Source organism: Cyprinus carpio, chromosome B22 (assembly GCF_018340385.1).
Source record: "Cyprinus carpio isolate SPL01 chromosome B22, ASM1834038v1, whole genome shotgun sequence".
In the NCBI taxonomy this organism is placed as follows: Eukaryota; Metazoa; Chordata; class Actinopteri; order Cypriniformes; family Cyprinidae; genus Cyprinus; species Cyprinus carpio.
Window position 1 is genome coordinate 33,346,162 of NC_056618.1, and position 23,556 is coordinate 33,369,717.

Sequence of the window (23,556 nt, forward strand, 5' to 3'; positions counted from 1 at the left end):
GGATGCACATTTTTATACAGTTGCTAAGCAGTTGCTTACTGGCCCATGTCATGGTTCATGGTCAGTTAACATGAATTTTACACAAGCACATATTTTATTGACCTTTGATCTTATACTCAAACAAGCCAGTTATTATTAGTACCTTCATATCTTCATTACATTAATTTACCATTTTTTCAAATGCTTTTTCAAGAACTTCTCAAGTAACTCACGTCCCACAAAGAGATATTTGAGACAAACAGGTAAGGTATGTGAAATAAGAGAACAAATACAAGAAAGAGGATTAACAAACCCGAAATAGAAGCATTACAGACGTAAGTTGACTTGAGATTTCAGCACTGTTGGGCTTCATTTGCGCAGATGTTCAGGCCGACTAGGGAAAGACATGACACACAGTAGGACTTCTCATCTTCTGCCAGTTTGATTAAAATATTATGAAAAAAGAGAGAATGTTTTATATAACCAATATACATAAAAACTTATTTTATATATTTTTAAATGACCTTTTTTGTTGTATTTTGTAGTATGACACAGAACATTTTTGTATAAAATGCATTATATTTAATGTACAAAAATATTCACAATTTGTGACTTCAAAGCACAAACCAAACCTAAAATCACAAACAACAGATATAAACATTAATCTGTTAGCTCAATTTTTACTTTGACCTGTATTAGTTTCCTTTACCAGGTCTATTTTACACAGCACACTCATGCAAAACAGACCAATATTAGGTTTTATGACTAAAAAGTACACAAAAGCGAGAAAAAAAAAACGGCATCAAATCATATGCGTGACACGGAAAACACAATTCGGACTGACCGAAAACACCTTCATCCTTCTATGTTTTCACATCTGTCTGCTTCCTCTGAGCGAGGGTGGTCGAGGTTCAAGAGTAACAAAGCAGGAGCGGAGCGCCAGTGTTTGGAAGGTTGTGGGATAATGAAAGTACTTGTTGTGATTATTGCCCAAGTGTGTTGTGTTACAGAGGCGCTCTGTTGCAGGGGCTGAAAGGCCCTCCGAAACCACAATCCTCAGCTTTGTTCCGCAGGCCCACGGTCGTCTCCTCTGGCCTGACCGCGATAAGAAACTTGGATGCTGTTACAGGAAGTTGGAAGCTCCTCTGGCGATAGGCTTCTCCTGCTGAAATCTTCTCTTGTTTCACTTTCTATGCCATTGGCTGCCTGGAAGGTGAAAAGAAGGTACGGAATATTATAAACATGCTCAGCATGTTTAGAATTGGTTTAGTTACTCTTAATTAGCGGTTAACCCATTTATCCCTAATGAGGGTGGAAGGGAGAGTTTTGTGGTTTCTAAAAAGAACAAGAGTATAATTAGTCAGTTGCTGTAAAAAAAAAAAAATACATTTACGGAAAAACCATGAGACGGGCATGTGAAGTGATCAAACATCATCGTATTTCAGACAGCTATACACATACCAGATACATAATACACGTCTTTTAAATTATAGCACAGATGCAGCAGCATACCATACGGTGAAGAAATATCCACATCAAAAATAAGAAATGACATTTTCCATACAGAAAATGTTACTTTTAAGACCATTAAGCTGTGAAATTATTTTCACCAAAATTCTCATTATTGTTCATTTATTTAATTCACTATAAATCAAAAAGTAGTACAGTGCCGAAACCGCCATAGACATTGATTCATTCTGAGCAAATTGTCGGCTTCAACATTCTTGCACTTCTGCATTCCATTGAACAGCGCTCTTATTGTTGTTTTAAAATTAACATTTTTAGGCAGATCTGCCTCGGGGGTTAAATGCTGTCCTTCCACTAAAAAAATATTTCCTGACAGGAACAGTAAATGGCAAGAGAATGTTCTGATGTAACCTGCCTCATCAAATGATTGAGGTGGCCAATCAAATCAAAGTAGGCTTGGTTTACAGTAACACAGAAGCAGCGCGGGAATTCCATCATGAGGTGTCAGTTTAAAGTTGAAAGAGAGCCAGGTAAGACAGAATTAGAGAAGCATTTAATATTCAACCACTGTTTTACGATGCAAATGATGCAAAACTACTTGTTTCATTTTAAATGCATTTTCTCAAATTTAGACATTTTGAATTGAAAATATATTATCATTTGTGTGATAAATGACATTCTTAACTGAATGTGATGAGCAAAGAATTATAATTTTGACATATTAGACATACAAATAAAGTGTAGATGTGTAAAAGACCTAACATTTGCTTCCCTGTTCTAAATTTATGCTTTATTAAAATAAATGAATAAATGAGTAAAGCATAAAATAACAAAATAATGTATTGTTTTAATATAGTTTTTGTTTTAAAGAAATTGAGGAAAATGTTTAAAAAAAATTTTTTTTACTATTTTGAACTTTATTTTACTATCTATTTAACGATGTTTTGTCATCTCCCATAGTGATGTAATGTTTTTAAATTATTTGTTTCTTGTGCTTAATATTGATACACACAATTTATTGCAATTAATTATTTGTCATTTTATGTAATTAATTTCAAGATGAAACACAAGGCATGCATATTTTTGACATTTGGTGAGATTCATCCCTCTAGCAATGATCTCACGTTGGATAATGACGTATTCTACATTCAAGGGCTATGTCTTCAGTGGTCTTGACTGATTAGATTGTGGTCTGAACAGACACACTTTCCTGTTAGTAACATTATCATCAGTGAGATAGAAAAGAAGGAACAAACATAATATGGAGCCTTGACCATGTGTGCATTAGATATGAAAATTGATTTTGCAGTAATGCATCTGTAAAGTTCAGCAGCAGACAGGAAGCAGTAACAACACAGGCAAGACTAATTCCATCTGATTTATGAGCCAGAAAGGCCAGAAAGACAGACAGACCTCTCAGTGGACTGATAAAAAAATCATTATCAGAGACAGTGAGAGAGAAATAGTAAAAGAAGACATGATCATAATATTGACTGCCATTGAATACAGTAAATGTTGACATTGTAAATGTCAAGACGTAATGAATGTTTTAAGTTACTTTAACCATCAAATGCACAGAAACACTACTGCTAAAATTCAGTTTACAAAAAAAAATAACTAAATAAATTATAACTTAAAAAAACCTTAGCAACCACACAGCCATGCCATATCAATCATTCAGAACACCCTAGCAACAAACTAAACACAATTCCAACCATCCAGAACAACCTATCAATCACCCTAAATGCATTAGTAACAACATAGAACACCTTAGCAACCTCCCCAAAATAAAAACAAATATCCCAGAACACCTTAACAACCACCTAAAACACTGTAGCAACAACCCAGAATACCCTTTCAATCACCAGCACACCATAACTACCTAGAACACCCAGGCAACAACTCCAAACACTGTAGCAACAACCAAGAAAAATCTAGCAACCACCGAAACACTGCAGCAGAACACCATAGCAACAACCTAGCTAGAACCCAGAACACCCAAGTAACCGCACAAAACATCTTATTTATCACCCAGGACACCCTATTAACCACCCGGAATGCACTAGCAACAAACTAAACATCCTTCCAACCATCCAAAACACCCTTTTAATCACCCTGAATGCATTAGTAACAACTTAGAACACCTTAGCAACCTCCCAAAAAAAAAAAAAAAAAAAAAAACAATATCCCAGAACACCTTAACAACCACCTAAAACACTGTAGCAACAACCCAGAATACCCTTTCAATCACCAGCACACCATAACTACCTAGAACACCCAGGCAACAACTCCAAACACTGTAGCAACAACCAAGAAAAATCTAGCAACCACCGAAACACTGCAGCAGAACACCATAGCAACAACCTAGCTAGAACCCAGAACACCCAAGTAACCGCACAAAACATCTTATTTATCACCCAGGACACCCTATTAACCACCCGGAATGCACTAGCAACAAACTAAACATCCTTCCAACCATCTGCAACACCCCTTCAATCACCCTAAATGCATTAGTAACAACTTAGAACACCTTAGCAACCTCCCCAAAAAAAAATAAAAAAAACAATATCCCAGAACACGCTATCCAGAATACCTTAACAACCACCTAAAACACTGTAGCAACAACCCAGAACACCCTATCGATCACCAGCACACTCTAACTAACTAGAACACCCAAGCAACAACTCCAAACAGTGTAGCAACAACCAAGAAAAATCTAGCAACCACCGAAACACTGCAGCAGAACACCATAGCAACCTCCCCCCAAAAAAATAAAAAAAACAATATCCCAGAACACGCTAACATTCACCTAAAACACTGTAGCAACAACCCAGAACACCCTATCGATCACCAGCACACTCTAACTACCTAGAACACCCAAGCAACAACTCCAAACACTGTAGCAACAACCAAGAAAAATCTAGCAACCACCGAAACACTGCAGCAGAACACCATAGCAACCTCCCAAAAATAAAAAAAAAACAATATCCCAGAACACACTTTACAGAACACCTTAACAACCACCTAAAACACTGTAGCAACAACCCAGAACACCCTATCGATCACCAGCACACCCTAACTACCTAGAACACCCAAGCAACAGCTCCAAACACTGTAGCAACAACCAAGAAAACTCTAGTAACCACAGAAACACTGCAGCAGAACACCTACAACACCATAGCAACAACCTAGCTAGAACCCAGAACACCCAAGTAATCGCACAAAACATCTTATTGATCACCCAGAACGCCATATTAACCACCCAGAATGCCCTAGCAACAAACTAAACATCCTTCCAACCATCCAAAACACCCTTTTAATCACCCTGAATGCATTAGTAACAACTTAGAACACCTTAGTAACCACCCAGAACACCTTAAACACCTAAAAACGACACAGAACACCCTAGGAACCACCCAAAATATTGTAACAGTCCAGAACAACATAGTAACCACCCAAACACTGCAACATAACACCTACAACACCATAGCAACAACCTAGCTAGAACCCAGAACACCCAAGTAACCGCCCAAAACATCCTATCGATCACCCAGAACACCGTATCAGCCACACAGAATGCCCTAGCAACAAACTAAACACATTTCCAAGTTCCAACCATCCAGAACACGCTTTCAATCACCCTGAATGCATCAGCAACAACTTAGAACACCTTAGCAACCTCCCCAAACCCTTAACACCTAAAAATATTCCAGAACAACCTAGCAACCACCCAAAACATGGTAAACACAATCCAGAACACCTAAGCAACCACCTAAAACGCTGTAGCAACAACCCAGAACACATAAATAACCAACCAGAACACTCTATCAATCTGAATGCATCAGCAACAACTTAAAACACCTTAGCAACCACCCAGAACATCTTAAACACCAAAAAACATTCCAGAACACCATCGCAATCACTTAAAACACTATACTATGTGGGGGAAGTCTTGGCCTAATGGTTAGAGAGTCGGACTTGCAATCCAAGGGTTGTGAGTTCGAGTCTCGGGCCGGCAGGAATTGTAGGTGGGGAGTGAATGTACAGCACTCTCTCCACCCTCAAAACCACGACTGAGGTGCCCTTGAACAAGGCACGAACCCCCAACTGCTCCCCGGGCGCCGCAGCATAAATGGCTGCCCATTGCTCCGGGTGTGTGTTCACTGTGTGTGTGTTCACTGCTGTGTGTGTGCACTTTGGATGGGTTAAAAGCAGAGCACGAATTCTGAGTATGGGTCACCAAACTAGGCTGTATGTTACGTCACTTTCACTTTCAAACACTTAAAAACATTCCAGAACACCTTAGCAACTCTCAAAAAACTGTAACAATCACCGTGCAACAACCCATATCCTAGCAACCACAATAGGAACAACTCAGAATGCCCTAGCAACCACCCAGGAGACCAATGAGAATTAGTACATACTAGTTTGTCAGAAAATCTAATTTACATCCAGAGGAGAACACATTTATTTTCCTCATTTGCAAGTCGCTTTGGATAAAAATGTCTGCTAAATTAAATTATGGTAATTAATTCACGCAGAATGGAACCCAAATCTGATTAGAATTATATGTTCACTCACTTACATTACTCGAGTTATAATAACTTACTAAACTAAGTACCCTTCAAATTAAGTTATGGTAATTTATTAAAGTAGGTTGGCTTCACTTTCATCAGCTTATTGATTTGACTCGAGGACCATATCAAGTTTTTTAATATAAGTGAGGGGCCGCATAGTATATGTATGACAAATGAAGCTGGGAAATTATTATTATTTTTTTTTTAAATTCTAAATTGACACTCAGTTACTGTACTGTATGTATACTGGTATATAGATGGAAGTTCTATTCTTGTACCATCTCTGCATTATTTTGACACAAGGATAAGTTGCATTGGTGTGTAAGTTGACTGAAATTACCGGCGTATGGGAAACGCACTATTCAAACTCACTTGCCTCGTTACCAATCGAAATGTGTGCGCTTAGCGCTTGACCGCGATTGCTTCATATAAGTGGCTTGGAATATAAATCGCAGCACGTTTCAGATGATAAAAAATGTGATTTATAATCCGATTTATAATTATGTTGCTGATATTGCATCAAATTAGTCATTTTGGACCAACTGCCTCACAGGCCGGATGAAAGTGCCCAGCGGGCTGTAGTTTGCCCACCCCTGCATTAAAGTGTTCCCTTATCTCAAGTCAAACATCTTTATATTTGCATTTATAATAGTAATGTCTTTTTTCCCCCTTACATGTCATCTCCATTGACTGTCTTAAAGCCTTTGAGAGTACATTACTACTCATAAATATCCACTTCACTCTATTATTTAATTTAGTCATCACTTAATGTAAAATAATCTGAGCCTAAACTGTTAACAACTTGTGTAACCCAAGTTTTTCCATGTGGAATCCAATACTCTGGGAACACCGGTCAACTTAACTGCAAGGTTTCCATAGAAACGGTTGCTTTCATTGTTCAAATGTGATTTATATGGAGATCAAATGTAAGTACGAGGAGCAACATGTTTTATGAAGAACATAAGATACAAACAATACCAAACAAGGAAAAAAAAAAGAAAAAGAGAGAGGTTTTGGCTCTCAGAAAAATTGACCCTATATGGACATGGAAAAATACACTGCCAATACTGAGCACCACACAATGTTTAAACTTCAGAGTGCATATTTTCTCTCTGTAAATACAATTCTGTGTAAATGTACACCAATATTTATTTAAGAAACACTGTATTATTAAAATTATATTAATAAATATACAATTCATTAACACTCTAATTATTCATAAGCATTAAAATGCAAAAAGAAATAAATTAAAAGTACACTTTTTAACAAAATGAAAATATATATTTATTATGTGTTTATATAAGGGGTGGGCGATATGGCAAAGAAATATCTAAATTAATTTTTTACATTTTGAGGAATATCACGATTCTTTGTCATGTGGGTTTTACTATTTTTGTCTGAGCAGCACAGCCAAACAATTTCCCCTATTTTAAAAACAAAGCCTTACAAGGTAACAAAATATAAAATAAATAAAGAATGGCAAATATTTAGGCCAAAGTGGGTGAGAACAAAAATCTTTGTCATTATTATATTTGTTACTGAAAAATAAGAACAAAGATACAACAGTAAATGGATTACATTTATTTTGCATCTAAAAAGTACTTGTATAAGTATTATTTTAAATTGATTTATTTATCACTTTGTATTTATTGTTCTGGGGGTGTATTGCAGAAAGAGCCTAACTTTAAAATCGTATTTGATCAGTTTGGAAACCACGGTAATTTCTGTTAGGACCACATTTAGGACAAAATCTATTACAGAACAGCATTTCCTAAGTGCGATATATTATCTTAAATACAGATAGGAAGGGGGTATTACAGAAACCGCCTAACTTGACAAAAAATCCTAAAAACTGTCTTAACATTGGGACAAACCCACAGCTGTCCTAACTTCATAATTATTTAAAAGCTGACGGAAAAACCACTTACAGTTGCGCTGTCCAACAATGGTATTACATTTATTAATAACTATCCTAATCAAGGCTCAGAAACGTAGCGAGGAGATCATTAAAATAATCCATGTGACATCAGGGGTTCAACCGTAAAGTAATAAAGCATCGAGAATACTTTGTGTGTGCAAAGAAAACAAAAATAACGACTTCATTCAATAATTTGTCTATGCGACACCCTGGTGCCATTTTGGAGAGTATCACATACGGGTTTGTTAAGGACTTACAGAATAATGTGAACCGGAACAGTTAACGACAGTCTTTAACCATAGTATAATCCCTGTAACTTTCCTTAACTTTTTTCTAACTTTTTTTGTCTGCCATGGTGTATAAGAGCCCAAAATTATGACACACAACATATGGTACACATGGGAATAAAAGTATATAATAAAGGCGTATGTACATAAACTGTACACATACAAAATATCAATCAAGCATCAGATTTCAATTTTGCAAGGTTAGTCTTCAAACATGGGTGGGATTGGTGTGTGATCCCATAGATAAGATAAACACATATAAGTTTTGTTTGAGAATGTCAATGTTTTGATGGATAAGTCAAGTGAGATACTCACTCTGTTGACTGGGCCGCCCGCCGGAGCCCCCTGATGAACCGGGTCTGCTGCTGCTCTGCTGGGGCTCGCTGTTGGAGAACTGGGGGGCCAGCGGGGGCAAACGAGACCTGCCAGCACTGCCTGCGTCACTGTCAGGGGTGCGAGGAATCTTAGGCCGGCTTGCAAAGCCCACGTTCTGGCCACTAGAAAGGAGAGAACGAAGGAGATGCTACTAATTTTACATTTAAATATTGCCTTCGTCCAATGCTTAGAGTGACTAGCAGACTCATTTGAACCCATCTGCATTTGCTTCTCAATCAAATATATCTAGTTGAAGAATTTTTAGACATTTTACTGTAAAATAAAACAAAACTTATTATTAAGAATAGGGTTTTTAAGGCTCTTTTCTTTTGTACAGAAAGTTTAGCTAAAAATAAAGAAATAGCATTTTAGCTTAGCATAAAGCTAAACGATAACTTCACAGCAGCCTGCACCATCTTCTTCTTGTGGCTTTATGGCGGATCGCAGACTTATAAGTGCGATCCGCCATAAAGTGGACCATTGACACTCCTAATTGAGATTGTAGATAGAGTGTTAATGGGCCACGTTGCGTCAAGGTAAAAAAAAAAAACGATATAAATACTGTACAGTTTCTTGCACAGACCGATCGTTTTGTGTCTTTACACATCAATGTATCGTCACGATCCGCAGGGTCTAATATGGATTTGTCTGTGCATGTTTTTTTTTTCACTCTCATAGATTCTGTTACCATTTGCCATGCATTGTACGACTGAGAGACTGCAACGCCTTAAGTTAAAAATCATAATTTGTGTTCTACTGAAGAAACAAAGTCACCTACATCTTAGATGCCCTGGGGGTAAGCAGATAAACATCAAATTTTCATTTTTGGGTGAACTATCCCTTTAAGTTTTGTGGTGTGAAATGCTTAGCATCCTCGTCTAAAAGCTGTGATATTTTTTCTTCGGTTACCACCACCTAATTATTTTTATTTTATATCTCAAAATTCTGAACGTTGTCTTGCAACTCTGAGTTTAGAACTGACAATTCCAACTTGAATGGTAATATAAACTCAGAATTTTAAAAAAGTCAGAATTGCTAGATGTTTTTCGGAATTTTGAGTTTACATTCCTTGTATGCAAAGACTATGTTCCTAAATTAAATGTGGTATAATGCACCTTGTGGCAATGCTGAGAATGCAACACGTACTTACATTGCATTATGAATTGCATTCTGACATTTTGAAATGCAATAACATGTAAAACATAACAATTTTATTTAGCATGCATAGTTAGGGGCCGTTAACATAAAATGTGTATTTGTGTTTAAAAACACAAAATCCAGGGCAGTGTAATGAAAAAATTAAGGTATAGAGATTTTTTTACTCACTACTTTTAACTTGAGCAGCAAGTTTTTAGAAAACCGTGCCATACGCAATACGCTGCAAAAGATGCAAGATATTATGTAGCACTAAAACACATATGTCTAATGTATATGTATCTAGAAAATCAATGGAAATGCACAGTGGACTGCAAAAAAAAAAAAAAAAAAAAAAAAAGACAAGTGAAAAAACATAACACAATGATACTGAGCAGGCGTAGTTAGGGTTTTTTCCACACAGAGCGTGTTTTTGCATTTAAAACCACAAGACATGAGGCAGTGGAATAATACAAATAAAAATTAAAAATAAAAATGCTACAAAAAATGCAAGACAACAGACACAAGCACAGTTGTCAAACACATCCATCTAGTTTCCATAGAAAAACAATGCAAATCCAAAACAATTTTCAATGTGAACGGCCTTAAGGCAAGTTTGCGTCGTTATATTTACATGTTTCAGGCTTTACAAAATAAACGAGACAGTAAAGAATTCACCTCATACGCTCAATTAGTTTTTCTGCTGGATGAGGTTAAAATTACAGCATTATACAAGAAAATGTGATGCACATGTGTTCACAGGGTTATTACATCCATGGATCTCCATGAGTCAGGTTGGACAGGGATTTGGGATGAAAGGGACCTGAATCAGCTCATTGTTTAACAGTTGTTTGATTCTCATGAAAAAGTCTGTCCTGTGGCATTGCTGACTCAAGGTTCGATGCTTCGCTCCAACCCCCAAATTCCTCTGGTCTCTCTCCAGCTCGCTGAATTCCAGAGCCAAGTTACAGCCTATGACACACTTGATAGCACTGGATCCTGTGGACCTTTACATTTTAGATATGTCTTGCCACAGTGAGCATGGAATGTCGCACCCGGATCCTTAAACCTCTTGGTATGGTAAAACAGTTGTGGAAGATCCGGAGATGGGTAATGTTGGGCTAAAAATACATAGAATGGACGGCAAACCTACCCGTGTGAGTGACCGTTTGTGTTGTTCAGGCCTGGTGGAGGTTCACGTCTTTCTGGGGACCCCATGAGCCCTGATTCCACAGAGGAACGCTCCCCTTCCGAATCGGTTGCTGATTGGAGAAAGACCAAAAGATGTCACACACACCTTACACGTGGCTGACATCATTAACACACACATGCCACAGTGAAGGACCTGAGAGTTGTTCACTTTCATAAGAAAATGTAAAGTGGTCTAGGAGAGATGTGCTATATGGTAACTGTTTGTAGGAAATTGAACAAGAATAGCTGCTAAAAGAGAAAGTCACTGAGAAATAAATGAAACAGGTGCCCCGTAATTTATGACACAATATAATTGCTAAGACAAATGCTAAAAAAGCACTATGAGAGGAAAGTCATTTTGCAGAGATTTTGCAAAGCTGATTCTGTTATTAATTTTTTTTATAAATCGCACACTATTTTTGGTGTTTGTAACTGCAAACAGCTTTGAACATGGCTCCTCCAATCAGATTGTAGAACCAGAACCATCCATTTTATAGTGCAATCCAGCACATAGCTTACAAATTATTGTCTGATGACTTTTTAAAGCACCAAAACATACAAATCCCATTTATGTACTTCCTGCACTGACCACGTTTGCCAAGTTCAACCCTGTTACTATAGTCATTAAAATGATCAAACATTCAGCCCCATTATCAAAGTCATTACCAAATTTATCAAAACATCAAAAAATCAGCCCCTTTACCAATGGAATGACAAGATGTTTTTCGATACTCAATGGTATCGAGGCAATTTGGTCAGTGCCTGAAAAGTATCAAACTCGATATCTTTTGCTAACTTAAATTTATAGCATTTTATTAATTATTTACTTTTTTTTTTCAATCACTCAAAACCCAAAAGTTTTAAACTTTATTTAGAGGTCCTAAATGTTCATTACAGGGCTGAAAAAAAATTCACATCTGATACTAAGTGAAAAGAAAAGAAAACACCTTGAGGCAAACAAACAACATATTCTACCTATGCAAATGATTAACTATGTTTCAGAGAAAACAATTATTAAATTTGACAACGCACGCACGACTTCAGCACTTCATATGAGGCTTTATCTAATATCGTGCTTGGATGGTAGCATTCTCAGACAAACCCTCGCCTGCAGGCACTGAAAACCACATCAAAGTGACTTCATCAGGCTGTGCACTTGGAACGGAACTGAGAGAACCATGAAAGCTCAGTCCAGGCTAAAGTCCTCGGAAATTGAATCATTTCAGAGAAACATTGAATATTTATTAAAGATGGAACTGTGATCTCATCTTTATGAAAGGGTTACAAAACAATGACATCTGACAATAGGTAAAATAACACTGCAAAAAGCACAACTTTTGAGCTGGATGAAAAAGGATGTAAATTAATGTAAAACAAAGTGAAAAAAGCAAATTAAGACATGCTGGAGTACATATTTAAATATTTGTCAGTCGACGGCACACATACCCAATGTTTGGTGGATGGATTCAGCAGTGCTGGGGCGGCTGCTGGTGCGAGTGTGTGGGCGGGAACTAAAGCGAGAAGGGGCGGGGCTATCGTCACTTCTCTGACGGGTAATAGCATAGACTCCATCACCACCAGCTCTGCACAGGCAAATACACATGTACAAATATACATTACCATGTCTGATGTGCTGGATCTGTTTTAAGTCAATTGATGAAACACTTAAATCCAGTTAGGAAATTCAGAAACAATATCTGTGATGGCACAATGACAGTTCCTCTAAATACACTGTAAAAAGTAATTTGTTAAGTTTACTTAATTCAATTGTGCAAACTCGTTGCCTTAATTATATTGAGTAATCTTTACTTTATTGTATTAAGTGTCATTTAAATCTCTACTTATATTAAAAGTATTCCTTATTTTGAGTTCAATTTACTTAAGCCATTTAAGTTTTTTTTTAACTTAATTGAATCTGTGATCTAAGGAACATTACTACCCAGAGTGCATGAATAAATTATGCAATTGCTTTGTTTTACAGTTGTTATTTTATTTTCTAATTTTATTTGCTGTCTTTTGTCAGTAGTTACAGAACAAAAAAAGCAAATAAAATGGTACATTAATAATATCATTATCAATAATAGATCATTAATAATAAAAAAAACATACACTAATGACTTAATTTGAAGATAGATTACTTTCTAAAAGCAACCTATTTATTACTTTTTCCTCCCTTGAAGTCTAATAACTCCAATTTCACATTGCGTTGCTGCATTAATAGGAAGAAAATTACAAGAATCCAAATGAAGTTCCAAGTGCCCAACCAAAGAGAACACTAATCACTATAATGATGAGTAAAAAAAAAAAAAAAAAAAAAAACATTTTAGGAAAATCAACATCAATTTATGAAGTCAGCTTATGTTATGTTATGTTCTCTCATATATTTCAGTTGTATTGAAAATTCAACATTCAACATGACTTTGGGAGGCGAGTGAATGCAACTAGTGAAAGATAACTGCAGACATGGAGGAAATGGGTGAAAAGTCTATTAAGACTCTTTTTCTTTTCTTCTTTTTCTGTTGTTATGTTGCTCATTAGTGCACTGCTGCCTCTCACTGGTTTATTAATGTCATTGGTCCCTTTGTGGCTACTTGAATATTTTAAGTAAATGTCACTCAAAAAAAAAGTACAGTAAATTGTTTTATATGCCTTGAAAGTAGCTGTAACTTAATAAAACCTAGTAAGTATAACAACTAAGTAAAGATAACTAAATATGTCTAAGTGGAACAGACCTTTAATCCAACAAAGTAGATGCTCTTAAGTACTGTTTACTAAAGTTGTTTAGTTGAACTTTTGCATCCACCTGAAAGTAAGTAAATTAAGTAAATTTAACAAATTTGTAAAAATCAGTTGAGTTTACTCGCTTTTCTTAAGTAGATTCAGTGATTACTTTTTACAGTAGTAAAAAAAACAACAAAAAAAACAACAAAAAACAAATACGTAAATTTCAGGGATAAAGTACATTTACATACAAATTTTTAGCTATCCCCCCGGGCTTAAATGGCACCCATTCAACTTTGTCTACTCCAAGTCCTTTAGAGATAGTAGTATATTATCATATCCAATTATTATATTACTCAAAGTTTTGGATAAATTATATATACAAAGGCTCAAATAAGTTCTCACCCAATCGAGGGCACAATCATAATGTTGTGTTCTTTCATTCATAACATTTCAAAGCCCCAAGGTTTAATAAGAGTCACGCAACCAATTGTCTGCAGTCGTTCCATCACTATTCCATACGCTTCAGTAGAAACAATGAGGACATATCTAATTGTGGATGGAGTCTTGCATATCCTGCTTGCACATTAACATTATTTGATTTAAGGGCAGAACTACTGACTTATATTGACATGGAAAAAGATGAATACAGACACATTTGCACTTCTGCTGCGGGCAAAAGAGTCACTGTGTTGGTAGTATCTTGTATAATCATCTCAAATTATGATGCCTCCAATGATAAGACCTCAATTAGTAAAAACAAATATTAAACAATTAGTGGTTACTATACCAACAAGGAATCAAATTAGTGCATCTGCATTTATTAAAGTAACAGGGCATGCACATGAACCATATCCGGGCATGATTAATTTTAATAACATGCAAGATGGTTTTAAACTCAAAGTCACATGAATAAAAAAGTTAGGCTGACTTGATGGATCTTGATTTGGGGTGAATCTATAAAACCATTCCACTATGATAATCAATTTTAAGTAATGCTAAACCCTTGTTTTTTATGTTAAAGTGACAAACAAGTATAAGATTGTTTCTAAAATAACACCAAATATTCCTGTTGATGTGAACAGGCATTCAGAAAGAGGTTCTTACATGGTGTTTTTGTGTGAACTGGGCGTAACGGGTCGTTGGAGGGGCTCGTCTATGGTGCGAGATGATGGAGGGTATGATCTTCTCTTCATCATCACCATGTTGGTCATTATCTACAAAGCATTATAAAGATACTTAGCATTTGATCATCCAGCATCGCAAACAAATCAACATGTACAACAGTTTCTCAACAGTTCACAAAGGAAACATTCTTTTGAACTGGTTCTTTTTTATGAACTAGTTGATCCAGTTCACCAAATTGGACTGAACCGTCTGAAACAGTTCATGACTCGAGAAGCACAGATCTACAAGTTACTCAATCAAAACTCACTTTCAGATGCCTGACAGTCACTCAAACTTGAATCTTATAATGCTGTTTTTTGTGAACTCATTCAGCGCTCCAGTTCCTCCAACAGTCACTGAGGAAACCGTTCGCCACTAATATGCACATATATGAGCACTTCAATGAAGAAGTAAAATTAACATTTTTATGGTTTCTCATTGCTTATGTATAAAGATGAGCTGATGAAGACAAGTTTATTCACTTTACATGCTTTAGACATGTAAAACACTTGCATTGCACATCATTATTGGGTGCTTTAATAATATAATTTCACATGTTATGTCATTGCTTTATTACATAAACCAACTAATGAATTAATCCAGTTCATTGAAACAAACTGTGCGAGAGAATCATTTAGCGGAAAATAATCTGACTTGTCTGAAGCTCTGGATTACAGGTAATAATGTTATAAATAATGTTCAGTTTCTTGCACAGACTGATCATTTCACTTCATAAGCCCTGAACATATCGTCAGGAGCCACAGGTATTAATTTTGTTGCCTGTATATATCATTTTGACTCTCAAAACGACAGTAGTTGTTGACTTGCATTTTATGCATCACCAAGGACCACGGTTTCAGCTTAAAATCTTCTTTATCGTTCTAATGAAGGAAAAAAAAGTTGTATGTTGTATGGCCTGTGGGTGAGTAAATTAAATTGACTTTGAACTGTCCTCTTGTATTTATCATTTGCATGTTTTAACCTATAATAACCTTGTATGTAAAGTTCTGAACCAGCTTCTGGTTTATTTCGTAATATCATAAATATACTGTAGGGCAGTGGTTCCCAACCCTGGTCCTGGATGCACTCCAACACTGCACGTTTTGCATGTCTCCTTAATCAAACAGTAGACTTCAAGACCTGAAATTGGTGCATCAGAGAAAGGAGACATGCAAAATGTGCAGTGTTGGGGTGCCTCCAGGACCAGGGTTGGGACCACTGCTGTAGAGTGATGTTTACCCCGAGATACTCTGTTGTCAGCAAAGATTCTCCGCTGAGCTCTTTTGGCTGAGGCTGCAGGACTTCCTCTTTATCTAGGTCTGCCTCCATAACATCTTCCTGTTAACAAGATCAAAGAATTCGATGAGTGGGAAACTGCTAATCAAACTGCTGATAAAATGCAAATCACAGTGATAGCCTTTCACACAGTCTATGTGAAATCAGAAGCCATGTTGAGCAATAATCTTGCATAGAAGACACGACCAAAGTAAATTACCTCATCATCGTCATCGTCATCCTCTTCATCATCCGACTCAGGTTCAAGTTCAGGGATGTCTACTGTTTATGGCAGAATCATAAATGAATACAAAAGAATCAGTAAAATAATCACATAAATATGGAAAATAAACTGTGGAATGCAGCAGATACATTTTTGAGGAATATCCTGGCAAATAATTGCAATTCAGTAAACTTGAATGGTGAAAAAAATAAAAAATAATAATAATCATAAAACCATAATAAAAGCATTATAAAAAGAGCCAAATTAATTTGGTGATACTGACAAGTTTGCGATACTTTTATGTGGCTTTTTCATTCCTTTTGAACCTGATAACCTAGTTTTCATTCATTTATTACTTTACTGAAAAAAGGAGACCAGGATATTGTTCAAAATGTTACTTTTTGTGTTCTACGGGGGAAAAAAAGTTATATGGGTTAAAAAAGGTGATCACAGATTTATTATCTATTTTTCATTTTTAGGTGAAATATTTTTTACTTTTTTTTTCTTACCCGAGTTAAGTTGTTTGATGATGAATTCAATCTGCCTGTTGAGTTCAGAATTTTCTTCTTTAGTGTAACAGCGTAAGATCTCCTCCATACTCTAAATGCAACCACAAAATACTCACATTTTCTGTATTATGTGATTGTAGTCATAGAGCACAACAGTGACCCATAATTATTTTATTTGAGCAGCCTTGTTTCCTGCAGGATTTTTCTTGTTTATCTTCTCCATAGGGACTCAAAAAAATAAATAAATAAACAAATTATGCAAGAGACAAGCTTGGAGAAGATTTGAAAATTTGAATATCTGAAGTACAAGAGTATAATATATGTATATATGGGTCAATATCACTGTAGGGTGCTGTCTGATGTACTGTACTATGAAAGTATGTGTTATATTAGGCTTTATATATATATTATTAACCCTGTTTAGGAAAGGGACATCATACCTTTCAGAAAATATAATTTGCATCCTAATTTTGCAATTAAAACGTATTTAACAGTAATATATATGTCCATGACAGGGTGGACATATCTTATGGTTTATGTTTTGAATAATGGCCCATAATTATTTGTAAAAATTTGTGGGAGATCAGCTAATATGTTTCTATAGTACTTGAATGTCTACTATTTATGATATGACTTAAAGTGAAGTGGAAATTAAAACCAACATTTTTGAGAATTGTGAGGTGAGGGTTGAAAGGCACTCTATGGTGATACTGACCCATATAGAGTTAGTTATCGATACAGATATAGATATATATAGTTTAGGATTCTTTGATGAAAAGATAGTTCAAAAACAACATTTATTGGAAATATAAAATTTTTGTAAAATGATAAATATTTTTACTTAATTTTCATCAATTTAATGATTCCTTGCTGAATAAAAATATGAATTAAAAAAACAACAACAACAACAACAAAAAAAAAACAAACAACAACAACAAAAAAAACCTTCTGAACAGTATTATATATAAATATACAGGTGCATCTCAATAAATTAGAATTCCGTGGAAAAGTTTTTTTTTTTAGTAATTTTAGTAAAAACATTTATTTCAGTAATTCAACTCAAATTGTGAAACTCGTGCATTAAATAAATTCAATGCACACAGACTGAAGTAGTTTAAGTCTTTGGTTCTTTTAATTGTGATGATTTTGGCTCACATAAAAACCCACCAATTCTCAACAAATTAGAATACTTCATAAGACCAAAAAAAAAAAAAAAAAGTTGATTTACTGTACATGTACTCAATACTTGGCAGGGGCTCCTTTTGCTATAATTAATGCCTCAATTCGGTGTTGTATGGAGGTGATCAGTTTGTGGCACTGCTGAGGTGGTATGGAAGTCCAGGTTTCTTTGAGAGTGGCCTTCAGCTCATCTGCTTTTTTTGGTCTCTTGTTTCTCATTTTCCTCTTGACAATACCCTATAGATTCTCTATGGGGTTCAGGTCTGGTGAGTTTGCTGGCCATTCAAGCACACCAACACCATGGTCATTTAACCAACTTTTGGTGCTTTTGGCAGTGTGGGCAGGTGCCAAATCCTGCTGGAAAATGAAATCAGCATCTTCAAAAAAGCTGGTCAGCAGAAGGAAGCATGAAGTGCTCAAAAATTTCTTGGAAAATGGGTGTGCAGTGACTTTGGTTTTCAAAAAAAAAACACAATGGACCAACACCAGCAGATGACATTGCACCCCAAATCATCACAGACTGTGGAAACTTAACACTGGACTTCAAGCAACTTGGGCTATGAGCTTCTCCACCCTTCCTCCAGACTCTAGAACCTTGGTTTCCAAATGAAATACAAAACTTGCTCTCATCTGAAAAGAGGACTTTGGGCCACTGGGCAACAGTCCAGTTCTTCTCCTTAGCCCAGGTAAGACGCCTCTGACTTTGTCTGTGGTTCAGGAGTGGCTTAACAAGAGGAATAAGACAACTGTAGCCAACTTCCTTGACACGTCTGTGTGTGGTGGGTCTTGATGCCTTGACCTCAGCCTCAGTCCATTCCTTGTGAAGTTCACTCAAATTCTTGAATCAATTTTGCTTGACAGTCCTAATAAGGCTGCGGTTCTCTTGGCTGGTTGTACATCTTTTTCTTCCACACTTTTTCCTTCCACTCAACTTTCTGTTAACATGCTTGGATACAGCACTCTGTGAACAGCCAGCTTCTTTGGCAATGAATGTTTGTGACTTACCCTCCTTGTGAAGTGTGTCAATGATTGTCTTCTGGACAACTGTCAGATCAGCAGTCTTCCCCATGATTGTGTAGCCTAGTGAACCAAACTGAGAGACCATTTTAAAGGCTCAGGAAACCTTTGCAGGTGTTTTGAGTTATTTAGCTGATTGGCATGTCACCATATTCTAATTTGTTGAGATGTGAATTGGTGGGTTTTTGTTAAATGTGAGCCAAAATCATCACAATTAAAAGAACCAAAGACTTAAACTACTTCAGTCTCTGTGCACTGAATTTATTTAATACACAAGTTTCACAATTTGAAATTTGAGTTGAATTACTGAAATAAATGAAATTTTCTACGACATTCTAATTTATTGAGATGCACCTGTATATTATATGTATAATATACTGTATTAAGGGTGTAGTTTTTGTTTGATGGTGACTTTTCTGATTCTACTTAAGGATTATGGATAGTTCTGTGGTTCCTCTGTGATTTTTAAACAAACTATTAAACTTTTATTTTAATTTTTTTTCTGAAACGTAAACTTCTCATTTGTTGCATCATACATCACTGTTTAACTTTGAAAGGTTTGACTGTTATTGCAAATGCAATGAATTGGATATTTATTACTCATTGAAGTCAAAGCAATAATCTTGATGTTGTGCACCTGTGAATGAACAGTGATTAAACACATACCATCTGTTTGGCTTCCTCTCGTATCTCTGGCATGGATAGGATGCTGTATAATGCTCCGTTCACATAGTACCGTATCTATATTTGCATACATGAACACAAACATGCAATGAACATTTGAAACTTCAGCATCCCAGACACTTTTATCCACTACCAGCCAAAGTTTGGACACACATCCTAAAATCATTTTGAACTAAACGTATGGTTGTAAATGCTTTGTACACTTTGTTTGCAATTTTGACACTTTGTTTCATATTTGATTAACTTTACATCTGTTACTGAACTAAATTAAATCAGCATTAAACTAAACTGATCTAAATGACACCACTGTCTTCTGTAGAGCTGCTTTAAAACTGAAATTGAATTTATTTTTTGTCATTTGCTATATAACAAATGAATTTAGCAACATTAACACTGTTATTTTTTAACTTATTACTGTGAAGCTGCTTTGGCGTGGCATTTTATTGCAGCGTTTGGAAGATGTGAAAGATTAAGTGTACCACCTTAGATTGGTTTAAGTCATATATAAAGGACAGGTCTTTTTTGTTTTGCATTGGGAATTTGTGCTCTACATGAGCTAAAATACATAGTGGTGTGCCACAGGGTTCTATACTTGGGCCTATATTATTTTCTTTGTATATGTGCCCATTAGGCTAAATTTTTTATGTTTAATATTATGCATAATCTACGCACAGATGACATTCAGTTATATATTCCAATTGATCCAAAAGGCTCTCAATCCTTTGATGAACTTGTACAGTGCTTAAGCAAGATTAAATCCTGGTTAGCAAGCAATTTTCTTCATCTTAATTCTAAAAAGACTGAGTGTGGTGTTTTTGGACCCTCTTCTGCAACTAAGGAAATTATAAGTATGCTGGCCTTTTATTGTGATAAGTGTTTTAGATCATGTTGAGAATCTGGGCTTAACTTTTTTTAAAAAAACTTTTACATTTTTAAAAATTAGTTTTGAGGTGCTGAGCAAATTCATTAGGGAATATAATAGTGTAGGCTTGATTCTCCATTTAAAAATGTTTCAAAAAGGGAGTGAAATCTTCAAGGTACACTAGCAAGACAAACTTTTAAAATCCAAACTTGACTAAAGTGTTCTTATTTGAGAATCGTCTGACGTAAAAAGGCCTAAGCTGATTGACGCCTTCTGGTATTCACTAATCAGAAAGGCGGTGAACAAGCTCAAATAACACGCCTTGTTTGTGCATATAGCGCTTGAGCAATAACTGATTTACCTCATGGTTCTCATGTCCCAGGAGCTCCGTCAGGACTATTAGGACATGCTTGGCCTCCTCTGCGCATTTCTTCTTTCCTGAAATGTGAGACTTACTACAGTGAACACTGTGATGCTTATAATACACTTCTCTATTTACTTTAGCAAATCAAATAAATGAGTGCAAACTAAGTAAAAAACAACAATGCAATTGTTTAAACATACCTTGATTTCTTTGACAGGTATTGATTATTAGATCATTGTGGCAGTGTATCTGTTACCTTGAGTGCGCAGACAGAGGTTCATGAGGAGAGAGATGGCATATTCAAGCGTGTAGTCAGACAGACAGTCAGAGTCGTGGAGCTCTTTGACCAACCAGCCAATCAGACCGTCTCTGATCATAGCAGATTGCTGAGCTCGCCTGCACACAGCAGAAAATATAAAAACACCCAACATTTTTGAGGTGTTTAAAATGTCTTGTGCTGGAAATGCTTTAGCTAATTTGGTTTTCCTATTCAAAACGGCTTAAATTTCTCTTTGTGCTATATTATCAAATCTCAGATTCAATCTCTGTCATTTTGTTCTCTTTCAAGTACAAGTTTTGTAATTCTTTTTGGAACCGATTTATCTTATGGCTCAGTGATCAGAGCTTATGCACCTCAGTTTATGAGTGAAAAAAAAAGGTAATTTCTAGAGCCTGACCAATATATAATTTTGTCAATTTTATCGGCCGATATGAATCTGTCACCTACATATCTGTATCGGCAATATTACATTTACATTTAGTCATTTAGCAGACACTTTTATCCAAAGTGACTTACAAATGAGGACAATGGAAGCAATCAAAATCAACAAAAGATCAATGATATACAAGTGCTATAACAAGTCTCAGTTAGCTTAAACGCAGTACACGTAGCAAGGGCTTTTAAATAATATAATAAATAAAAAGAAAACAGATAGAATAGAAAAATAATAGAGCAAGCTAGTGTTAGAGGTCTTTTTTTGCTTTTGTTAATTGTATAATAAATGAAAACAAAACAGATTGAATACAAAAAGATTAGAAAGCTAGTTAGATTTTTTTTTTTTTTAAGAATAGAATTAGAATAGTGAGTGCTAAAGTTAGAGGGTCAAATAAAGATGGAAGAGATGTGTTTTAAGCCGATTCTTGAAGATGGCTAAGGACTCAGCTGCTCGGATTGAGTTGGGCAGGTCATTCCACCAGGAGGGAACATTTAATTTAAAAGTCTGTAAAAGTGAATTTTTGCTTCTTTGGGATGGCACAATTAAGCAATGTACACTTGCAGAACGGAAGCTTCTAGAGGGCACATAAGTCTGAAGTAATGAATTTAGGTAAAGGGGTGCAGAGCCAGTGGTGGTTTTGTATGCAAACATCAATGCCTTGAATTTTATGCGAACAGCTATTGGTAGGCTGTGCAAATTGATAAACAGAGGTGTGACGTGTATTCTTTTCGGCTCATTAAAAAAAATTATCTTGCTGCCGCGTTCTGGATTAATTGTAAAGGTTTGACAGAACTGGCTGGAAGACCTGCCAAGAGAGCATTGCAATAGTCCAGCCTGGACAGAACAAGAGCTTGAACAAGGAGTTGTGCAGCATGTTCGGAAAGAAAGGGCCTGATCTTCTTGTTGTTGAGTGATTGAAATATGAGTTATTCCCAAAGAATATACAGTTTTTCTGAGAAAGTTAGCTGATCATCAATCATAACTCCAAGGTTTCTGGGTGTTTTTGAAGGAGTTATGGTTGATGTGCCTAACTGGATGGTGAAATTGTGATGAAACGATGGGTTTGCTGGAACCACAAGCAGTTCTGTCTTGGCAAGGTTGAGTTGAAAGTGATGGTCCTTCATCCAGCAAGAAATGTCTGTTAGACAAGCTGAGATGCGAGCAACTACCTTCAGATCATCAGGATGGAATGAGAGGTAGAGTTGAGTGTCATCAGCATAGCAGTGACATGAAAAGCCATGTTTCTGAATGACAGAACCTAATGATGCCATATAGACAGAGAAGAGAAGTGGTCCAAGAACTGAGCCCTGAGGCACCCCAGTAGTTAGATGTTGTGACTTGGACACCTCACCTCTCCAAGATACTTTGAAGGACCTTTCTGATAGGTAAGACTCAAACCACTGGAGTGCAGTTCCTGAGATGCCCTTTGCCAGTAGGGTTGACAGGAGGATCTTGTTGTTAACCGTGTCAAAAGCAGCGGACAGATCAAGCAAGATAAGTATTGATTTGGATTCCACTCTTGCCAGTCTTAGGGCTTCAATAACTGAGAGCAAGGCAGTCTCAGTTGAATGTCCATTTCTGAAGCCAGATTGGTTGCTGTCAAGGGAAAAACACCAGTGTGGAGGGATATGTTAATGATGTGAGTGAGTGCAGGTACAACTACAGGAGAAATGGCTTGAAGGAGATGAGATGGAATAGGATCAAGCGGACAAGTAGTAGGATGATTAGAAAGGATGAGATTGGAGACTTCTGCCTCAGAGGGTGAAGAGAAGGATGTGAATGAGTGTATGTTTGCTGTTGAGATGTGCTTCACGGATTGTGGTGTGGAAAATTGTGCCCTGATGTTTTTCATTTTATTAATGAAAAACGTGGCAAAGTCATCAGCTATTAGAGCTGATGCAGGAGGGGGAG

At 36.2% G+C, this 23,556-nt stretch overlaps 1 protein-coding gene across 7 annotated transcripts in view; it reads right to left on the bottom strand.

The window, feature by feature from the left end:
- Positions 1-543: 543 nt before the first annotated feature.
- Positions 544-23,556, bottom strand: part of LOC109080969 (lisH domain-containing protein ARMC9) — a 43,290-nt gene continuing 20,277 nt past the window's right edge. For 6 of the 7 annotated variants that reach the window (XM_042749075.1, XM_042749076.1, XM_042749074.1 and 3 more), the window contains 11 exons: positions 21,186-21,325; positions 20,927-21,003; positions 19,686-19,760; positions 16,824-16,914; positions 16,312-16,373; positions 16,056-16,154; positions 14,757-14,866; positions 12,375-12,511; positions 10,891-10,999; positions 8,544-8,725; positions 544-1,185 (listed from right to left, as the gene is read on the bottom strand). In XM_042749075.1, coding sequence (XP_042605009.1) covers positions 1,163-1,185; positions 8,544-8,725; positions 10,891-10,999; positions 12,375-12,511; positions 14,757-14,866; positions 16,056-16,154; positions 16,312-16,373; positions 16,824-16,914; positions 19,686-19,760; positions 20,927-21,003; positions 21,186-21,325 — 1,105 coding nt within the window. In that variant the 3' untranslated portion in view covers positions 544-1,162. Of the gene's footprint in view, positions 1,186-8,543; positions 8,726-10,890; positions 11,000-12,374; positions 12,512-14,756; positions 14,867-16,055; positions 16,155-16,311; positions 16,374-16,823; positions 16,915-19,685; positions 19,761-20,926; positions 21,004-21,185; positions 21,326-23,556 lie in introns of those variants that run through there. The other variant, XM_042749080.1, reaches the window with a different exon arrangement.